Source organism: Podarcis bocagei (assembly GCF_964188305.1).
Source record: "Podarcis bocagei genome assembly, chromosome: 10".
NCBI lineage: Eukaryota > Metazoa > Chordata > Lepidosauria > Squamata > Lacertidae > Podarcis > Podarcis bocagei.
In genome coordinates, this window is record NC_138135.1 from 73,027,421 (window position 1) to 73,046,662 (window position 19,242).

General features: G+C 42.6%; 1 protein-coding gene across 19 annotated transcripts in view; it reads right to left on the reverse strand.

Annotated features, from left to right (window-relative positions):
* Positions 1 to 19,242, reverse strand: part of MAGI2 (membrane associated guanylate kinase, WW and PDZ domain containing 2) — a 618,868-nt gene that overhangs the window by 181,929 nt on the left and 417,697 nt on the right. For 13 of the 19 annotated variants that reach the window (XM_081210626.1, XM_081210630.1, XM_081210623.1 and 10 more), the window contains one exon: positions 18,206 to 18,286. The exons of the other annotated variants lie outside the window; for them this stretch is intronic. In XM_081210626.1, coding sequence (XP_081066752.1) covers positions 18,206 to 18,286 — 81 coding nt within the window. The remainder of the gene's footprint in view (positions 1 to 18,205; positions 18,287 to 19,242) is intronic. 19 annotated transcript variants of the gene reach the window in all.

Here is a 19,242-nt window from a genome sequence, read left to right on the forward strand (position 1 = left end):
AAGGAGATTTATTCTAAGTTAGTTTCCTGTTTCATCCTTTCATATCCTAGTTGGATATATTAGCTTGGAGAAGGTCTATAGCTTACTTACTGGGAAAGCACACTTTATGCAGAAGATTGAAGGTTCAGCCCCATCACCTCCAGGCATGTCCAGGAATGACTCCTGTCTGACACTCTGGAGAGACCCTGTCAGATGAGGTAGACCAGAGGTGACTAACCAGTGGCCTCCCACATGCAATTGGATTACGACAGTTATTATCCTTGATGATCAGCCATGCTGTCTGGGCTGATGGGAGTTGGAGTCTAATGACAGCTGGATAGCCATGTGTTAGCTCCCTGTTCGGTAAACCTTATTGAGTAAGGTGGAATGATTGTTTAACTAGGTACAGTACAAAGTTGCTTCCTATATCCGTAACTGCAATTTTCAGAAACCACGGTTTCCTGAGTTTGGATGAATGGGAATTTTAGGTTCAGAACAAGTATTAAAGCTTTAAATCTTCTATTCTTCTGCCTGAAGGGTGGGGTAGCATGTGAGTCGAGTGTTCATTCTGGCTTATGCTGTTAGCAACAAATAATGGTTTGTCATGTGTAAACCAGGCTTGATGCTTATAATACTAACAAACATACAAGCAAAGACCTCCGTGCTTCATATTCCCAGAATGAACCATGTGTGTGTGTGTGTGTAAATGTAATATTTAAGGGAACATTGGCCCAATGGATCCAGCACTAGGAAGAGTGCATGTGTGGAGTGTTAGAAAGGATGAAGTGTAAAATGCATAGAGATAATGAATATTAGGGGGGCTACAATAATATGCAGTCAAGATTTAAAGTTAGGTATATGGGGCATCCAGGATTATTGCACACAGATCAATGGAAGAAGTGAGAATTTGGCTCAGCAGTTTCCTGGAGTAAATTAGGGATATAAACTGTTTTAGGCTTGAACAATTTCTGCTTGCATCCAGGGGCAAAGTTTGCTTCCAGGATCATGTACTTCCAGGTTAGCGGAGCTTGTTACCTAAAGTGTGCGCAACCAGAAGTGTTCGCAACCAGAGGTATCACTGTAGTCATTCATCTAGGAGTAAGCCCCACTGAACTCAATGGGGCTTTCTTCCTGGTAGACCTGTATAACACTGTGGTGTTAGTGGGATAGCAGACATTTTCATTCTATCTGAATAACTGCATGTTATTGTACTAATGCAGTTCTTATGCAATATTATCAATAACTAGAACATTTGGCTTGAATGCATTCTGTTCTTGCCAGAAATAGTCCTATCCTTGACATCTGCCAGACAAATACAAAGCCCACAATGAAAGGAAGTAGAACGGTGTGATAAAAGTCTCTTATCTGAAACTAGAGGAAGCTTTAACTCCAGCCAACAGGAAAACAATTTAATTTTCTTATCGAGACCGGTACTGAAGATTGAGATAGCTGAGTTATGTGCTTAGTTGAGTTATGTACTTTTCACGGCATTTTCTCTTCTAAAAAACCCCTGCTGAATGTTTGCTACTTATTCTGTTTTCCAAGTAACATTTGTTAATGCCTCTTTAATTCAGTTTTAGTCCGGTTTGCAATGCAACTTCCACTTGATTTCTCAGAGCTTTAGCAACCTGAAAATGCTCAATAACTAAAAAATATTTGCTTTTTATGTTGCTCTGATTTTTTTTAATCATTGCTCTTTGGACTGCTTACCAACCCAGTTACTCGTGGTTGGGGCTTCACTCTGCACCAAGGCAGACTTGAGGGGTTTTCACCTTACTTTCATTGGGCAGCAGGCTTTTATTAGGCATTTAACCAACTTATCTGTTACAACCTAGGTGGAAATGGCATTGGGCACGATCTAAGCATAAGGGTCCTGAGAGGGGGCACCAGCTCCTGGCCTGAGCTCAGGTGGGCTGGGCATGGTACCATTCACTTCAGATTGCCAGAGGGATTCCAGCTGCATTGGTCCTTTTATGCTAGTTAATTTCCACAGATCCCCTAATGCGCCTGCCACACCAATGAATTCACCTGCCCTCATGCATCAGGTGGCTTGTCCAGATTAAACAATTTTTTTTAAAAAAATGTGAGCATCATTCATCTACATTTTTTTAAAAAATCATGTTCTCAGAATAGGCAGGTTTTTTTAGTGATGTCACAAGCACTAGCCAATCATATTCATATGAAAGAAAGAAAAACACATTTCCTGGATTTAATTAAACTGCAGCCCTGTGTCTCCACCCCCCACCCCCAGGCTTGCTTGGGAATGGAAACATGTACATGGATTTAACAGTAGATAGGTAGCCGTGTTGGTCTGCCATAGTCAAAATAAAAAAATTCCTTCCAGTAGCACCTTAAAGACCAACTAAGTTAGTTCTTGGTATGAGCTTTCGTGTGCATGCACACTAATGAAGAAGTGTGCATGCACACGAAAGCTCATACCAAGAACTAACTTAGTTGGTCTTTAAGGTGCTACTGGAAGGAATTTTTTTATATGGATTTAACAGTAAGAACAAAATGTTAGCAATATACTCAAACTATAACATCCGTCTTCATCTTTAAAAATGCCTAAGATGAGATGATTTCACAGTTCCCTTTCTTGGCTCCCCAGCGTAGCAGAATACCATAGTAACACAGGGAGCTGCCTTTTGACCCATCTAGCTCCATATTGTCTACACCGACTGGCAGCGACTCTCCAGGATTTCCAGCAGCAGTCTCTCCCAATGGTACCTGGAGGTGCTGAGCATTGAACCTGGAACCTTGTGCATGTGAGGCCAGGTTCTCTGCCACTGAGCTACAGCCCAGGCTGGCAAACACTGGTTCTCATTCTAAACCTCGTTCTCCCGATACGCATTATTGTTTCCTTGCAGATATCTAAAAATATGTGTTAAGGGAGCATTTATGTTTCCAGGTGGTTTTACTAATTTCTTTGGTTATTGTAGACACCCCAAGATATCATTTTAGTAGCCTGTAATATACCTTTTGCTCACTGGAAGGACAGATCGTGAAGCTGAGGCTCCAATACTTTGGCCACCTTATGAGAAGAGAAGACTCCCTGGAAAAGACCCTGATGTTGGGAAAGATGGAGGGCACAAGGAGAAGGGGATGACAGGACTTCCGGTCGGTGCCAGCGCTTAATGGCGGTCCTACCTCCGAGCTCCGGAGAAGGACTGCTCCGCAAGTTCGGGTCTTACCCGCTACGGCGAGCGGGGGACCCCTAAAATCTCAGGCGCTGAAGCCTGAGAGCAAGGAGATTCGGTGGGCACCTTTGCGCCCCCCGGTACTGTGAAAGAGCCTTTTTAAAGGCTCCGGAGCGGCATCGGGAGTGAGTGCGGTGCTGAGAGTCGCTACCCAGCCTGCGGAGTGAAGCCGCGTCGCCATAAGCGGAGAGCGCCGATTCCTTCCTGAAAAGAAAATCTGGACTGAATTCCCGTGAGTAAGAGCAGAAAAAGAATTGGGACCCTTTAAAATTTGAAAATTGGGCTGAAAGCGGGGAGGTTAAAATCAAGGAAGTCTGCCTCCCCCCGACTGCATGAAAGCGAAAGCAACGGAACTTTAAACCTGCATCCGTGAAAACTTTGTTTTTATTTAATAAAACCCGACATTTGGACCTTAGATCTCCCCTCTAGCTAGCAGGGCAGAGGGGAGGTGAAAGAGACTTTGGCAACTGCATGATTTATTTAAAAGAAAATCCTCCGCTGCCTCAGTCATTTAAGAGCATGAAACGGTCTGCCTTTTAGGACAATAGGACACTGAACTGACTTTCTCCTGTAAAAGTTCCACTGTGATACAAAGTTTATATACTGTTTGGCTACAGTACATCAGAGTAAGACGAAACAGTATCTATTGGGAAACTGTGGCAATTCGCAGCTATAAACTTCCAGCTATACTTGCTTTAATTGCGTTAATTTCTCTACATCTTTGGATATTCCCCTTTGTCTCTGTATTTGGACATTTTATTTTTTGGCCATTTTGATTTGCTCCCCCTAGAGGGTAAAGTAAAGGTTGGCACGGCTTAATTCAGTGGAATTTTCCAACGGGGAACAGCTCCCGTGGGAAACGACCTTGACATGAGTGGCTCACAAGAAGAGATAGTCACAAGAGCCAAGACCAAGCAACAACAACAACAACAGCTGCAGCAGCAACAGACAAAGAAAAGAGGCTCAATTTCAGGCGTAACTGCCGGACTTGCAGGAACAACAGGACAAGAAAAAGGGACAGCTGTTTCTATGGAAGCTGTGACAGAAGCTCTGCTTAAAATAAATCAATCTCTGGAGTCTCTGACAAAACAGACTTCAGAAAATACACAAAAATTAACAGAAATATCAGTAAGACTAAACCAGAATACAGAATCTATAAACAAATTGGTAGAGGAAAATTCTACCACACGTAAAATTGCCGAAGAAGCGAAAGCTATTGCTGGAGAGACACAAGAGAATTTAGAGCCGATTGCTAAGAAGGTCCATGAGCATGATGCAACTTTAGCCTTGTGGGAACTACAGAGAAAAGAGAGAAATTTGAAATTAAGATTGATTCCAGAGAATGAAAGAGACAACCTTGTGGAATACTTGACACGGGAGTTTGTTGACTGCTGGGATCTGGAAGAAGACGAATTTAAAATTACAACAGCTTTTAGACTGGGCAAAAAGCAGGACAGAAAGACCCCGAGAGACTGCTTGATTACATTTAGATCTAAGGAGGAAAGAGACAAAATATTAGGGCTACATTTTGAAAAGGCCTTGCAAATTGGAAACTCAGCTGTACAGATCTTCAAAGACATCCCAAAATATATCTTGGATTTAAGAAACTTCTACAAGGATTTAGCTCTTCTGTTAAAGAAAAACTCCATCCGCTTCAGGTGGGAATTCCCACAAGGACTGTCTTTTGATTACAACGGAAAGAAGGTGAAAATAAAGACAATTCAAGACAAAGACAAATTTTTGGGAAGAAACCAGGAGGACCTGCAGAAGGGGACTGTGGACCCAATTGCAGAACAGAGGAGAGCATTAGACATCCTGAATTTCTCGCTTGGACAAAAACCACCACCATCAGAAGAAGAGCAACAACTTGGAGCTGTTGGAGGAGTGTCAGAAAAATAACAAGATGGCTCTGCAATTCCTTAGCTGGAATTGTAATGGGATCAATGGGCCTTTGAAGAGAAGACAAGTATTTCATATTTTGAACAGAGAACAACTGGACTTGATATGTTTACAAGAAACTCATATAACTAGAGCCCACAGGAGACTACTTATAAATAAAAGACTAGGACAAGAATTTATTTCATCAGACAAAGTTAAGAAAAGAGGAGTTGTGATATATGTGAAAGAGAAATGGGCCCCAAAAATGATGTTTAAAGATGAGCAAGGGAGATACCTGGCAGTGGAGGTACAAGTACAAGGAGAAAAACTTTTGGTTGTTGGAATTTATGCACCAAATGAAGGTAAATCTGACTTCTTCAAGAGACTTCATGAAACCCTGACGGACTATTTGGATTACAATATGATAATCATGGGAGATATGAATGGTGTGGTCTCCACTAACATGGACAAGGCACAAAGACTAACAGTTACTAAGGAAGGGAGACTTCCTAGGACCTTTTTTGAAATGACGGAAAGCATGGACTTGATAGACATATGGAGAACAAGGAACCCTCTGGAGAGAGAGGGAACCTTTTTCTCCCAAGCAATGATGACCTGGACCAGAATCGATCAAATTTGGATTACTAGTGGCATGGCTCCAAAGATTAAGAAGGTGGAAATCTGCCCAAAAACTTGCTCCGACCATGTCAGGGAACTGCCATTGGAGGAACAGGTGGTGGAGGGGCTCAGGGAGGAAGAAAGAGACTCAACAGCTGAAGCAGGAACCAGCAGGGGGAGGAGTGGATCTCTGAGGGAATGCGAGCAGGAGGGAGGGCTCAGAGACGCTTCCAGCGAGAACAGTGGGGAGGTATCTGAGGCTCCCATAGGGAGACCCACGCCTCGCCGGAAACTGTCACGCCGTGAGTCCAGGAGACGCGTTTCCGTTAAGGAGCTTCTTTGCTGGAAGCGCTTCCGCAGACAGCCACTGTCAGACTCTACGAGTGACTAGAGCAGACATGTTTGAGGAGCTCTGTCACACACAGAGGTTTGTGGAGCCGCACAAACTCTGAGGGAGCACGATTTTACGCACAAGCAGCTAATCATCCCATCATAGACCATAACGCCGTGAGAATGGAGATGAAACTTACAACAACTGGTCAATTTAGATGGAGAATGAATGACACCCTCTTTCGAGATAAGGAGATCCTTAAGAAGGCCCAAAAAACTTTAAAAGACTATTTTGAAATAAATTTGAGGGCCGACGTGGAGAAAAGAGTGATCTGGGACGCAAGTAAAGCGGTGATGCGAGGTTTCTTGATTCAACAAAACTTAATAAAGAGGAAAAAACAAAATGAGAAAAAAGAAAAGATTTTGGAAAAGATAAAGGAAGGAGAGAAAAAATTAAGAACAAAACCAAAGTCCCAGGAGATTTTAAGAGAGATTAAGTTATATCAAACACAATACATGGAATTGATGAACCAAGAGATTGAATGGAAGATAAAGCAAATGAAACAAAAGACATTCGAATCAGCAAATAAATGTGGCAAACTTCTGGCATGGCAACTGAAGAAAAGGCAGAAATTAAATACAGTTACAAGCCTAGAAGTGGATGGAAAAAATATATCTAAACCCAATGAAATTAAAAATTGCTTTTTGAGTTACTTCAAAAAACTTTATACTCAAGGCCCGCAAAACGAAGAAGATATAGACAAATTCCTTGATAAATATGGATTACAAAAAATCTCTCATCAAAGTAAGATGGATCTGAACCAGAGAATAACAGAACAAGAGATAGAGGCTGCCATTCAGAATATGCAACTGGGCAAATCTCCAGGACCAGATGGACTGACTTCCAGATACTACAAATCGCTGAAGGAATGGTTGATTCAACCACTAAAAGAAGTTTGTAATGAGATCCTTGAGGGGAAAAAGGCACATGAATCGTGGAAAGAAGCATATATTTCACTCATACCAAAGACAGAGACTGAAAAGACCCAATTGAAGAACTACCGCCCAATATCACTACTTAATGTGGATTACAAATTTTTTGCAGACATTTTGGCAAAAAAGATTTAAAAAAGTGTTGATGGAAAAGATTCATAAGAACCAAGCAGGCTTTCTTCCAAAAAGACACCTAGCAGACAACGTAAGGAATATAATAGACATTTTGGAAAAGCTAGAGGTGAATATAAATACTAAAGCAGTACTGATTTTCGTGGACGCGGAGAAAGCCTTTGACAATATTTCTTGGAGCTTTATGATAAAGAATCTTCATGGGATGGGGGTAGGCCAAGGTTTTGAGAATGGTATGGCTGCAATATATTCTGAACAAAAAGCTAAATTGATTGTAAATAATGTAATAACTGAGGAACTTAAAATAGAAAAAGGAACACGACAGGGGTGCCCAATTTCCCCATTACTCTTTATTTCAGTTCTGGAGGTGTTGCTGAACATGATTAGGAATGACCAGCAGGTTAAAGGAGTGCAGGTCGGAGCTAAACAGTATAAGTTAAGAGCATTTGCAGATGACTTAGTATTGACTTTGCAAGAGCCAAACACTAGTACGAAAAGGGTCTTAGAAATAATCCAACTGTTTGGCCAGGTAGCTGGATTTAAGTTGAATAAACAAAAAACCAAAGTTTTAGGAAAAAACTTATCAGAGATGGAAAAAGAGGAATTCCAAGAGGAGACAGGGTTGACGGTGGTCAAGAAGGTTAAATACCTAGGGGTTTATTTGACATCTAAAAATGTGAATTTGTACAAGGACAATTATGAAAAATGTTGGTCAGAGATTAAAAAAGATCTAGAAATATGGTCAAATTTGAAATTGTCAATGTTAGGCCGAATTGCAGTGATTAAAATGAATGTATTGCCTAGAATGTTATTTTTGTTCCAGACCTTGCAGATTCTGGATAAGATGGAATGTTTCAAGAGGTGGCAGAAAGATATTTCGAAATTTGTCTGGCAGGGCAAAAAGCCCAGAATCAAATTTAAAATATTGACAGATGCTAAAGAAAGAGGGGGTTTTGCCCTGCCGGACTTAAAATTGTACTATGAGGCAGCAGCATTTTGCTGGCTGAAAGAATGGATGCTCCTCGAGAACACAGACATTTTAGATCTGGAAGGTTTCAATAACGCTTTTGGTTGGCATGCATATCTATGGTATGACAAAATCAATAGTGCCTTTAAAAATCACATTGTTAGAAAAGCATTGTTCAATGTTTGGATAAGATATAAAGATCTGTTGGAAAACAAAACCCCTAGATGGGTGTCACCAGTGGAGGCCAAGGCAGTGAAGAAACTCAATATGGAGGTCGGATGGCCGAAGTATTGGGAAATTTTGGAACAGAATGGAGATAAGTTCAAATTACAAAGTCATGAGAAATTGAAACATAAAGTACAAAATTGGTTTCAATATCATCAGATAATGGAATTTTTCAAACAGGACAGGAAAATTGGCTTCCAGGTGGAAAAATCAAAACTAGAAACTGAATTGTTAGAACCCAGTACTAAGAATTTATCTAGAATGTATAACTTGTTGCTGAAATGGAATACACAGGACGAAACAGTCAAATCGGCTATGATTAAGTGGGCACAGGATGTTGGTCATAACATTATGTCAGCTGACTGGGAATGGTTATGGAACACCGGTATCAAATTTACGGCATGTAATGCCTTAAAGGAAAACATTATGAAAATGGTTTACAGGTGGTACATGACCCCAGTCAAGCTGGCAAAAATTTATCATTTGCCCGATAACAAATGCTGGAAATGTAAAGAGACTGAAGGTACCTTCTATCACCTTTGGTGGACATGCCCGAAGATTAAGGTTTTCTGGGAAATGATCTATAATGAAATGAAAAAGGTACTTAAATGTACTTTTCCCAAAAAACCAGAGGCCTTTCTCTTGGGCATTGTCGGCCAATTGGTGTCAAAGAGGGATAGAACTTTTTTTATGTATGCTACAACAGCAGCAAGAATACTTATCGCGAAGTATTGGAAGACACAAGATCTACCCACTCTGGAAGAATGGCAGATGAAAGTGATGGACTATATGACATTGGCCGAGATGACAGGCAGAATCCACGACCAACGAATAGAGACGGTGGAAGAAGAATGGAGAAAATTTAAAAGTTATCTTAAGGACTATTATAAACTTAATGAATGTTAAAGTGTTGTGGTTCTCAGAAACAAAGGGATACAGTGATACAAGGTCAGAATATGGAGAGGACTAAGATGACAGAGGTTGGAAAATAACAATTGGGAGTACATGAGTTCCCATTCACACATTTAATGCTGGATGCCTGAAGGGGACTTCTGTGTGAGCACGGCAGAGGTGTTGATCTGATTCGGAATTTGGTAGGCTATTTGGCCTGAGAAATGGCTTGGTAGAGGGGTGCCAAAATTAAAGGTTCCAGAACCTACAACTGAATGAGATGTACCATTTTGATATTTCACGTGGCTTACCTGACCACTGAAGGACAGCTGAGTCTAGAAGCAATGGTAATCTATCTAACAACAAGTAGTCAAATTTTCAAAGAACAATAGCTGGCATTAATTAATTCCATTTGTATCCTGCCCTTCCACTGAAAGGAGCCCAGGGCAGTAAACAAGTGATAAAACATCTTTCTTTCTTTTTTATCCAATACAGATGCAGACTGGAGAAGTTTTGTTGAAAGAGGAAAAGGAAGGGTATTCCAAAGGGCAAGAGCCACAACACTAAAAGCCCGATTCCTTTATACACTGAAACTAGCACCTTGAATCTTGCCTAGTAGCTAATTGACAGTCAGTGCAATTGTTTCAACAGCGGTTGCTTGATATCCTGCTCCAGTGAGCATTTTGCACCAGCAGCAGCTTCCAAACTAGCTTCTAGGACAGCCCTACATTGAGTTACCTTTTCTAAAATTCAACCTAGAAGTTACAGTGGTGCCTCGCAAGACGAAATTAATTCGTTCCGTGAGTTTTGTCGTCTTGTGATTTTTTTCATCTTGCGAAGCACGGTGCCGGGAAAGTTTTGGAAAAGCTTCAAAAATCACCAAAGTCTTTAAAAACCTCAAAAAAGGCTACCACACAGCGTTCTATGAGTTGCTCCTCGAAGTCAAGTCGCAACTGTATTAACGGTGTTAAGAAAAAGGAAACAAACTTGCAAGACGTTTCCGTCTTGCGAAGCAAGCCCATAGGGAAAATCGTCTTGCGAAGCACCTCAAAAAACAAAAAACCCTTTCGTCTAGCGAGTTTTTTGTCTTGCGAGGCATTCGTCTTGCGAGGTACCACTGTACCAGTGCATGGATGGACAACAGTGGTCAGGATATTCTAGTCCAGAATTGCTGCAGCTCCTACCTAGCCACTGAGGTCAGCTGGGCCTCTAGTGACAAAGACGGATCCAGGAGCATTCCTGACTACAAAGCTGATCTTTCAGAATAAATATGACCCCGTTCAAAGCAGGCAATTGACCAACTATTTAGACTCAGGAACCACCACCCACAGTTTTGCCAGAATTTAGAGTCTGTTTCTTGGCTCTGATCCATCCTGCCACCAAGTAGAGGAGGAAGCCCCAGAAATTATTTTCTCTGAACCCAGATCTGAAGAGTTTCACTTATAAATTGGATTTATTCACTTGGAGTCTATAAATCTGTTTTGCCATGGCTTATGGTGTATTAATGTGCTGGTGATTTAAGCTTAGATTTGTATTTTTTGACTTCCACTGGCATTTCAGGTTATTTCTGTAAGTGTTATTTTAATATATTCAGTCTTATCAACAAACATTATTTTGGGCTATGTGTTGGTCTCTGTGAAGCAGTTGTGTGATAAAGGCACTTTGATGTTTACTGGTGATCATATTTGGAAATCCCGATAAAGCCACAATTAACGGGTTTGCTATGGAAGGTTTAGAATTTGTTGACATACATATTTACTGCAGGTATTGATGTGAAATAGTTGTCCTAAGGATAATAAATGCCCACATTCAAATGTGAGGCACAGAAGCTGATTAGTATCTTCTGATAATGGCCTCCCAGTTCTGCAGTAAATATCACATATAAACACTTAACCAAATCCTGCTATTGGGATAGTGCACTGTTAGACTCTGATTCACAAAACAGCAGAAGCCTGGATCCATGCCTTTAAGCCAGTTTAGTCTTATTCAGTTCAGTGTGCTAAGTTATCTGAAAGGCGTGTGTGTCTCTGCTGGCTCAGTTTGTGCCCTAAAAAGTAATCCGGTTATTTAACAGCACTGCATGATTGATGAAGAGAGCCAGGAAAAGAAGACTTGCCAGCTGAATAGTAGGCAAGATGTGGCCATTAATTCCTGTTCACACATGGTTGAGAATTAAGCAGAGTAAAATGCAAAGTGCAAGTCTTTGGAGCACCTGTACATAAGTGTGTGAAATGCGTAGATACAAATATGACACAAGGCCAACATTGAGATGTTATGCTTTCTGTGCTATTAATACATGGAAACAGTTTTCAGCAAACAGAGATTAGTTGAATATGAAACTGTGAGATAAGCAGGCTGATTAAAAAAATAATGTTGCCTTTGGTCACAATTTTAATGCAGTCCAGCCCAATCCATCTTCCAGTAAATGCTGCTGGAACAATAATTGCTCATAAACCATGAGGTTTTGAGGCATCTTAATAATGATTTTCCACTCCCTGGAAAAGACCCTGATGTTGGGAAAGATTGAGGGCACAAGGAGAAGGGGATGACAGAGGACGAGATGGTTGGACAGTGTTTTTGAAGCTACAAACATGAGTCTGACCAAACTGCGGGAGGCAGTGGAAGACAGGAGTGCCTGGCATGCTCTGGTCCATTGGGTCACGAAGAGTCGGACACGACTAAACGACTAAACAACAACAACAACAAAATGATGCTAGGAAGAAAACAGCCCCCTCTTGTGCTTTTTCCGTGTTTAGCGTCTTTCTCTCCCCCACCCCACCCCCCAGTTCAGAAAACATAATTCTTTCAAAGCTCATTGGAATGTCCCCAAGTGTAGGTGGCCTCTCATGAAGCTACTCTGGCTGGTAGTGGCCTGTGTAGACTGCTCTAGCCATTTCCTTCTCTATGGTCTATCTCCTTCTATTACTCTCTGGTGCATTGTTCCCACACCACTGACGGTTTGGATGCAGCTTGATCCTGCAAGTGACCATGACTGCAGTTTGGTGAGGAGGCAAACTTTGTGTCATGACCTTTATATTATGAGCTTGCCCGCAGGAATCGCCTTACTTTTATTGCACTTATGTAAACCACTTTACAGTGGTGCCCCGCAAGACGAAATTAATTCGTTCCGCAAGTTTTGTCGTCTAGCGAATTTTTCGTCTTGCGAATCACGAAATCCCATAGGAATGCATTGAAAATCAATTAATGCGTTCCTATGGTCAAAAAAAGTCCAAACAAAGCCAAATTTGGTACAACAACAGTTTATTAACTGCTCTTTAAAGTCACACATACTGTAAAGAGCAGTTCAAAAATTGAAGGGAAAATAAATTAACTTTATAAACAAAACATGTCTTTGTTTTTAGACAAAGGAAACAAAGTCGCGAGACGTTTTCGTCTTGCGAAACAAGCCCATAGGGAAATTCGTCTTGCGAGGCAAATCAAAAACGGAAAAACCTTTCATCTAGCGAGTTTTTTGTCTTGCGAGGCATTCGTCTTGCGAGGTACCACTGTATTTTATGCTTGAAATAATTAATAATTAGTAATGGCACTCTCCATATATTTTTACCTTAAAGGAACATTCACAAATCAAGAAACTAGAGCAGTCTCAGCCACCAACAATATGGAGCAGTAGTGTACGAGAACCATAAATCCTGCCCATATTCCATGCATCTTAGAATATGATTTGGGAGGGAGATGCATTTCAGGGGAAAGCTGCGTAGCTTGACATGAAGGGGTAATTTCGGGATGCTTGAGGAACAGATGTGGAGAAGCAGGCACATCCTTTCACGTCTATATATTATGGCAGGCTTTTAGTGTGTAATTTTAGATCTTGCTGCTGCCTGATTTTACTGTCATTCTTACTGTGTTAATGGATCATCTGTGGTATACGGCAATTTTTTTAAAACAGTAATTAGATTTTACTATTATGTTTTATTAATTTATGTTTGCCAGCCACCCAGAGAAAATGGTTATGGGGTAGCCTCTATATATGCTATAAATAAATAAGTTTAATTAATGTTTTTTTTTTTGAATTTATTATTATACAGTGGTACCCCGCAAGACGAACGCCTCGCAAGACGGAAAACCCGCTAGACGAAAGGGGTTTCCGTTTTGGAGGCGCTTCGCAAAACGAATTTCCCTATGGGCTTGCTTCGCAAGACGACAGCCCATAGGGAAATCTCAGGGACAGCGGGGAAGCGCAGCGCGTCTTCCCCACTGTCCTCGGACCTCCTCCCGCCGCGCGGCATCGGGACGAAGCTCCGATGCCGGGCGGCGGAGGGGGAACGTCTCCTCCCGCGGCGCGGCATCGGGACGAAGCTCCGATGCCGGGCGGCGGAGGGGGAACGTCTCCTCCCGCGGCGCGGCATCGGGACGAAGCTCCGATGCCGTGGGGGGGAGGGGGAACGTCTCCTCCCGCCGCGCGGCATCGGGACGAAGCTCCGATGCCGGGCGGCGGAGGGGGAACGTCTCCTCCCGCCGCGCGGCATCGGGACGAAGCTCCGATGCCGCGGGGGGGAGGGGGAACGTCTCCTCCTGCCGCGCGGCATCGGGACGAAGCTCCGATGCTGGGCGGCGGAGGGGGAACGTCTCCTCCCGCGGCGCGGCATCGGGACGAAGCTCCGATGCCACGGGGGGGAGGGGGAACGTCTCCTCCCGCCGCGCGGCATCGGGACGAAGCTCCGATGCCGCGGGGGGGAGGGGGAACGTCTCCTCCCGCGGCGCCGGGACGAAGCTCCGATGCCGGGCGGCGGAGGGGGAACGTCTCCTCCCGCGGCGCGGCATCGGGACGAAGCTCCGATGCCGGGCGGCGGAGGGGGAACGTCTCCTCCCGCGGCGCGGCATCGGGACGAAGCTCCGATGCCGCGGGGGGGAGGGGGAACGTCTCCTCCCGCCGCGCGGCATCGGGACGAAGCTCCGATGCCGGGCGGCGGAGGGGGAACGTCTCCTCCCGCCGCGCGGCATCGGGACGAAGCTCCGATGCCGCGGGGGGGAGGGGGAACGTCTCCTCCCGCCGCGCGGCATCGGGACGAAGCTCCGATGCCGGGCGGCGGAGGGGGAACGTCTCCTCCCGCCGCGCGGCATTGGGACGAAGCTCCGATGCCGGGCGGCGGAGGGGGAACGTCTCCTCCCGCGGCGCGGCATCGGGACGAAGCTCCGATGCCGGGGGGGACACCTTCTCCCGCCGCCCGGCATCGGATGTCTTTCCTGAAGACTTGCGGTGGGAGGAGGGTTTTCCTTCCCACCGCCAACATTCAGAATGCTGTTCTGAATGTTGGCGGTGGGGAGGAAAAACCCTCCTCCCACGCAAGCCCCGGGAACAGAGGGAAAGCGCTGCGCGCCTTCCCCTCTGTTCCCGTACCTGTCCTGAAGGCTTGCGGTGCGGAGAAAAGCCCTTCTCCGCACCGCCAACCTGGCAAGCGGTTTCCCTAGGAACGCATTAATTGATTTTCAATGCATTCCTATGGGAAACCGTGCTTCGCAAGACGAAAAACTCGCAAGAAGAAAGAACTTGCGGAACGAATTAATTTCGTCTTGCGAGGCACCACTGTATATTAAAAGCCTTTAGCCTCTCTGAATATGTTAGCAGATGGGAAGGGAAGAAACAATCTATTAGCACCTTTTGTAAAAGTTTCCAGTTATTTTAACATTCATTTGAAAATGCAGAATGGATCCCTGGCAAATGTAGTGAAGTCCATATGGCATAACTTGATTTCAAAGATTATATCTTATTGCAGAGGGTCAATGAAAGCAAAACAAACACTCCTTATTTCAGAATAATACAACTTCTCAAAACTAAAGAAAAGAAGTACTTCAGCTGTACCATATAGTTGCCATTTTCATGGTCCAAAATATTGCATAGGAAGAAAGTTAACTGAGGTTTCTATGATATATTGAAGCATGCTCTTTGTGTTTAGAACTTCCCTGGCCCCAGTTTTATACTGAACAAGCATCAATACATCTTTATAATTTCCCCATTCTCTAAAATAAAAGTCTGCATTTGGAAGGATGTAACCTACTGAGACTAAGTCAAAACTTGAAAACACTATTTGAGGCAAATATTGTAGGAGTTTTGTTGTCATTTAGTCGTTTAGTCGTGTCCGACTTTGTGACCCCATGGACCAGAGCATGCCAGGCACTCCTGTCTTCCACTGCCTCCCACAGTCTAAGTGAATAATAATGGGATCCACAGAAGCCTATGTTCACAAAATAAATGTGCTCAAAAAATATGTGCTACAAGACGATTTGCTGCCATAAACTAATACAGGGGGAGGCAACCTAAGGCCCGGGGGCTGGATGCGGCCCAATCGCCTTCTCAATCCGGCCCACGGACGGTCCGGGAATCAGCATGTTTTTACATGAGTAGAACGTGTCCTTTGATTTAAAATGCATCTCTGGGTTATTTGTGGGGCATAGGAATTCGTTCATCCCCCCCCCCAATATAGTATGGCCCACCACATGGTCTGAGGAACGGTGGACCGGCCCACGGGTGGAAAAGGTTGCTGACTCCTGGACTAATACATCTATCTCTTTGAGATCTGGCTGAACATGGATGAAACAACCGAAGATATTGATGATCTCAGTTAGCGGTATCCTTCTGTTTTGTTTGATCATAACCAAGTGAAAAGTCTCCACATAGTAGTTTGAATTTGTATCTTTGTCTATTCAGTGAAACAGTGGGTGGTATTTTGCTAACAAATCCTTTCAATGGATAGATTTCCACTTGCACAACTGGACTTCTCTCTCCTTCTTTGCACCCTCCTGAAGTGATGTGCAGGCAGAGATCCTTGTGCTGATGGAATGATTGCCTTAGGGTCCACTCAGCATGCCGTTGCTTCTCTCATTTTGTGTGAAGCCTTTTTATATTTTTTAGATATACAGAAGCAGAAGGGAGTACACTGTGCACTGAGGACACAGGTCACTGTGGAGGTCTCTGCTGTAGTGTGGCAGATTCAACACCCCTCGTGTGTCCCCCCTCTCAAAAATAGAGCATTGTGGGCAGAACAGGGCTGGCCAAAGATCTGCTGGATCTTGAAGCAATCCAACTCCCAAAAAGGAGGCCCACTTGGTTTCTTCAGCTGCACCAACCTGGAGCTATCACAAGACAAACATATCCAAGCACCTCCACCTTCTGCCATGGATGCTGTGAAGTGAGAGCAGTTTTGCATGTGATAGTTGATCTGCCTCTCTGTCTTGATGAACCCTACCAGAGTTTAGGATCACTTTGTTAGCTATTCTCTGCATTGGGACTTTCTTTTCTGTTTAGCTGGATACGAAGATGGAACAAGAGTGCATTTATTTCTACCGTCTAATTTGTGTTTGTGTGTATGGATCTTAACAAGCAGAATGAGTACAATAGTTATTTTTGTCCCCTTGTTTGGATTTCTATTTATAGAAATAAAATCTAGAGTGGACTCCACTATTCTCTCCAGCTTTTTGGACCGGTTTGTATTTGTTTAGATTTCAAAAGTTAACAAAAGTACACAGCTTAGTTATTTCCTAGCCTTGTTTAGATTTCTACTTCTATTTACTTGGACATGAAGAAGAAACAAGACTGTATTCAGTTACTCTGACATCTTGTAGGAACTTTCATTTGTTTATGTGTGGATAAAAGGAAGTCTTATATTATTTGCCTTTTACTCTTTGTTATTTGCATTTAATGTGAATAATCTGAATTATTAAGCTGATTTAGATGTCTGACATGATTGCTATTCCTTGAATGGATTGTTATTTTTTACCAATTAAACATATGATTTGTTAGAGTTGTTAGTTCTTTTATATAATATTGGATTATTTTACTTTGGGCTGTATACAAACAGAATAGCTCAAATCTGTTATTTGATTGAATTTACACTGACATAAGGGTAAAATAAGTTAAGGAAATATTTCCTAAGCAGACATATCTGATTGACCCCTTGCTATCTCATTTCTCCAGCATATGGCTGAATATCTAAAGTGGGCTAAGACAGTAAAATATGTTCAAAAAACGGGAAGAAAACACCCAAGAGGAATGATGCTAAGGATCAGGGAAGGGGAAGGAAGGGGTCACGGTAGGGAGGTGTGGGTGAATTGAGAATCTTGACTGGTGTTATTTTAAAACCAAAACACTTGAAAGAAATGAGGAAAAAATAATTTAAGACTTAGAAAATGATTCAGAAGATTCAGAAACAAGATAAATCACAAAGCATTATAGATAGCAAATAACAAGAGGGAAAGTTGTAGGATCAAAATTAAGGGTTTACTTTTCAAGACAGAGGTAAACTAATGGATGGAAAATTAAACATTATAAGGGACAAAATTCACTCAGTGAAGCCAAATTGGGTAAATCTTGAACACCTACGTGAAACACATATTCACTATCAGGAAGAGACAGTTATGCTGGTAAAAAAATAAATAAAAAGGATGTAGGATGTATGTATAAATTAGAATTAAATAGAGTAGGGGCAAAACTAGAAATAATCCAGAATGAAACAAGAAGACATAATTTAAGAATTCATGGGACTCCTGAGACAGTAGAAGGAAATTATTTGGTAGAGTTACTTACTTAAATTTTAGAATGGGCAGAATGAAAAGGCTGAATACATCTGGTGCCCTTGAGCTCACAGATGGGCTTTTGATCCAGTGGAAACCGCCCCACTAGCAGGAGAGGAAGGCAACTGGTGTCCCCCCAATTCACCCTCTACCCGCATCCCCAGTGCCTCCTGAAAATCATCTCCAGATATTTAGGAGACCCTCCAGCACAGGGAGGCTAGAAGAGAAGAAGGAATCAGTACAACTCTCCTCCCCTTGTCTTCTGTTAGCTGCAGATGCGTCCAGGGGATCAGAAGCATTTTTACAACTGCAAGAGTATCAATTGCATTTCTTTATTTAAACAGCCCTGCAGTGGGATAAAATCAGGGATAAAATCAGCCTTCTGGATAGGAGCTGGCATTGTTAAAAACTAAATAAACCCAGAGACATGTTAGTTACCTTTATTATGTTAATTTTGCTTTATTACCTTTATTCTCTTCCTCTGTCAGAGGAAAGCTTCCTCCGTCGGAAGAAGGGAACCTTTGGATCCGACCCATTAGATTAAGATCTGTATGGGGAGAGGAAATTGACGACTGAGGGCCATGACATTATAGTTCTCAATTACATTTATCCAGAGATTGGGATTTCCAATTTTTAACTAACAAACCTAGATTCTAATTTGAATATTCAATTTCAGTTAAAAATATCTACCATATGGGGAATACTGGAAACATTTCAGGAGACTCAGCAAGTGCTTAGACCTATGCAGATCAATCCTATATAGGTCTGTTTAGAAGTAACTCCCACTGAGTTCAATGTAACTTCTAGGCAATAATGCATAGGATCAGCCATAAAGGACTTAAAATATACACCAACAAAGATAACAATTATTTTGATTTTCCTTTAACAACTCTGTCCAACAGCAATGATATTTACTCTTAAAGATCAGGAGGATAATAGGTAGTTGTATTTTATCAGTTCTCTTTCTCTTCTTATAGCGTATGAATAATAACCACAAATTCCTTGAAGATATTTTCAGTTAATGTCAAAGGATCAAACTTTCCAAATAAAAGAAGAACTAATTCATGACTATCTAAAACAGAAAAACCAATGTTATGTATTCAAGCCACATATAAAATAGAGAGACAAATACCTGTAACAAATAAGAGTTGGCAGAGTTTATGTTGCATGTAATGGAACTAAAAAAAACCCCTCTACAAGGGTCACCAAGCATTTTTGGACCAGTGGGGAATTTTTGAGTAAGTGCTAAAAGTGCCAGTCACAAAATGGCTTCAATGGGAGCAAGGCACAACATGAAATGGCTGTCATGGGCCTCATGACGTAACACATTGTTGCTTCCTCACCCACCTGGACATGCTTGCTGTGGGAAATCACATATGTCCTGCAAGTCCTAATTGTGGAAATGACACAGTATTAATTCCCACAACACTCCCAATGTTGTTGCTGTTTAATAACAGAGAGCATTCCCCAGTCCCAGGAAAACTATGCAAAGCCGCCACACCA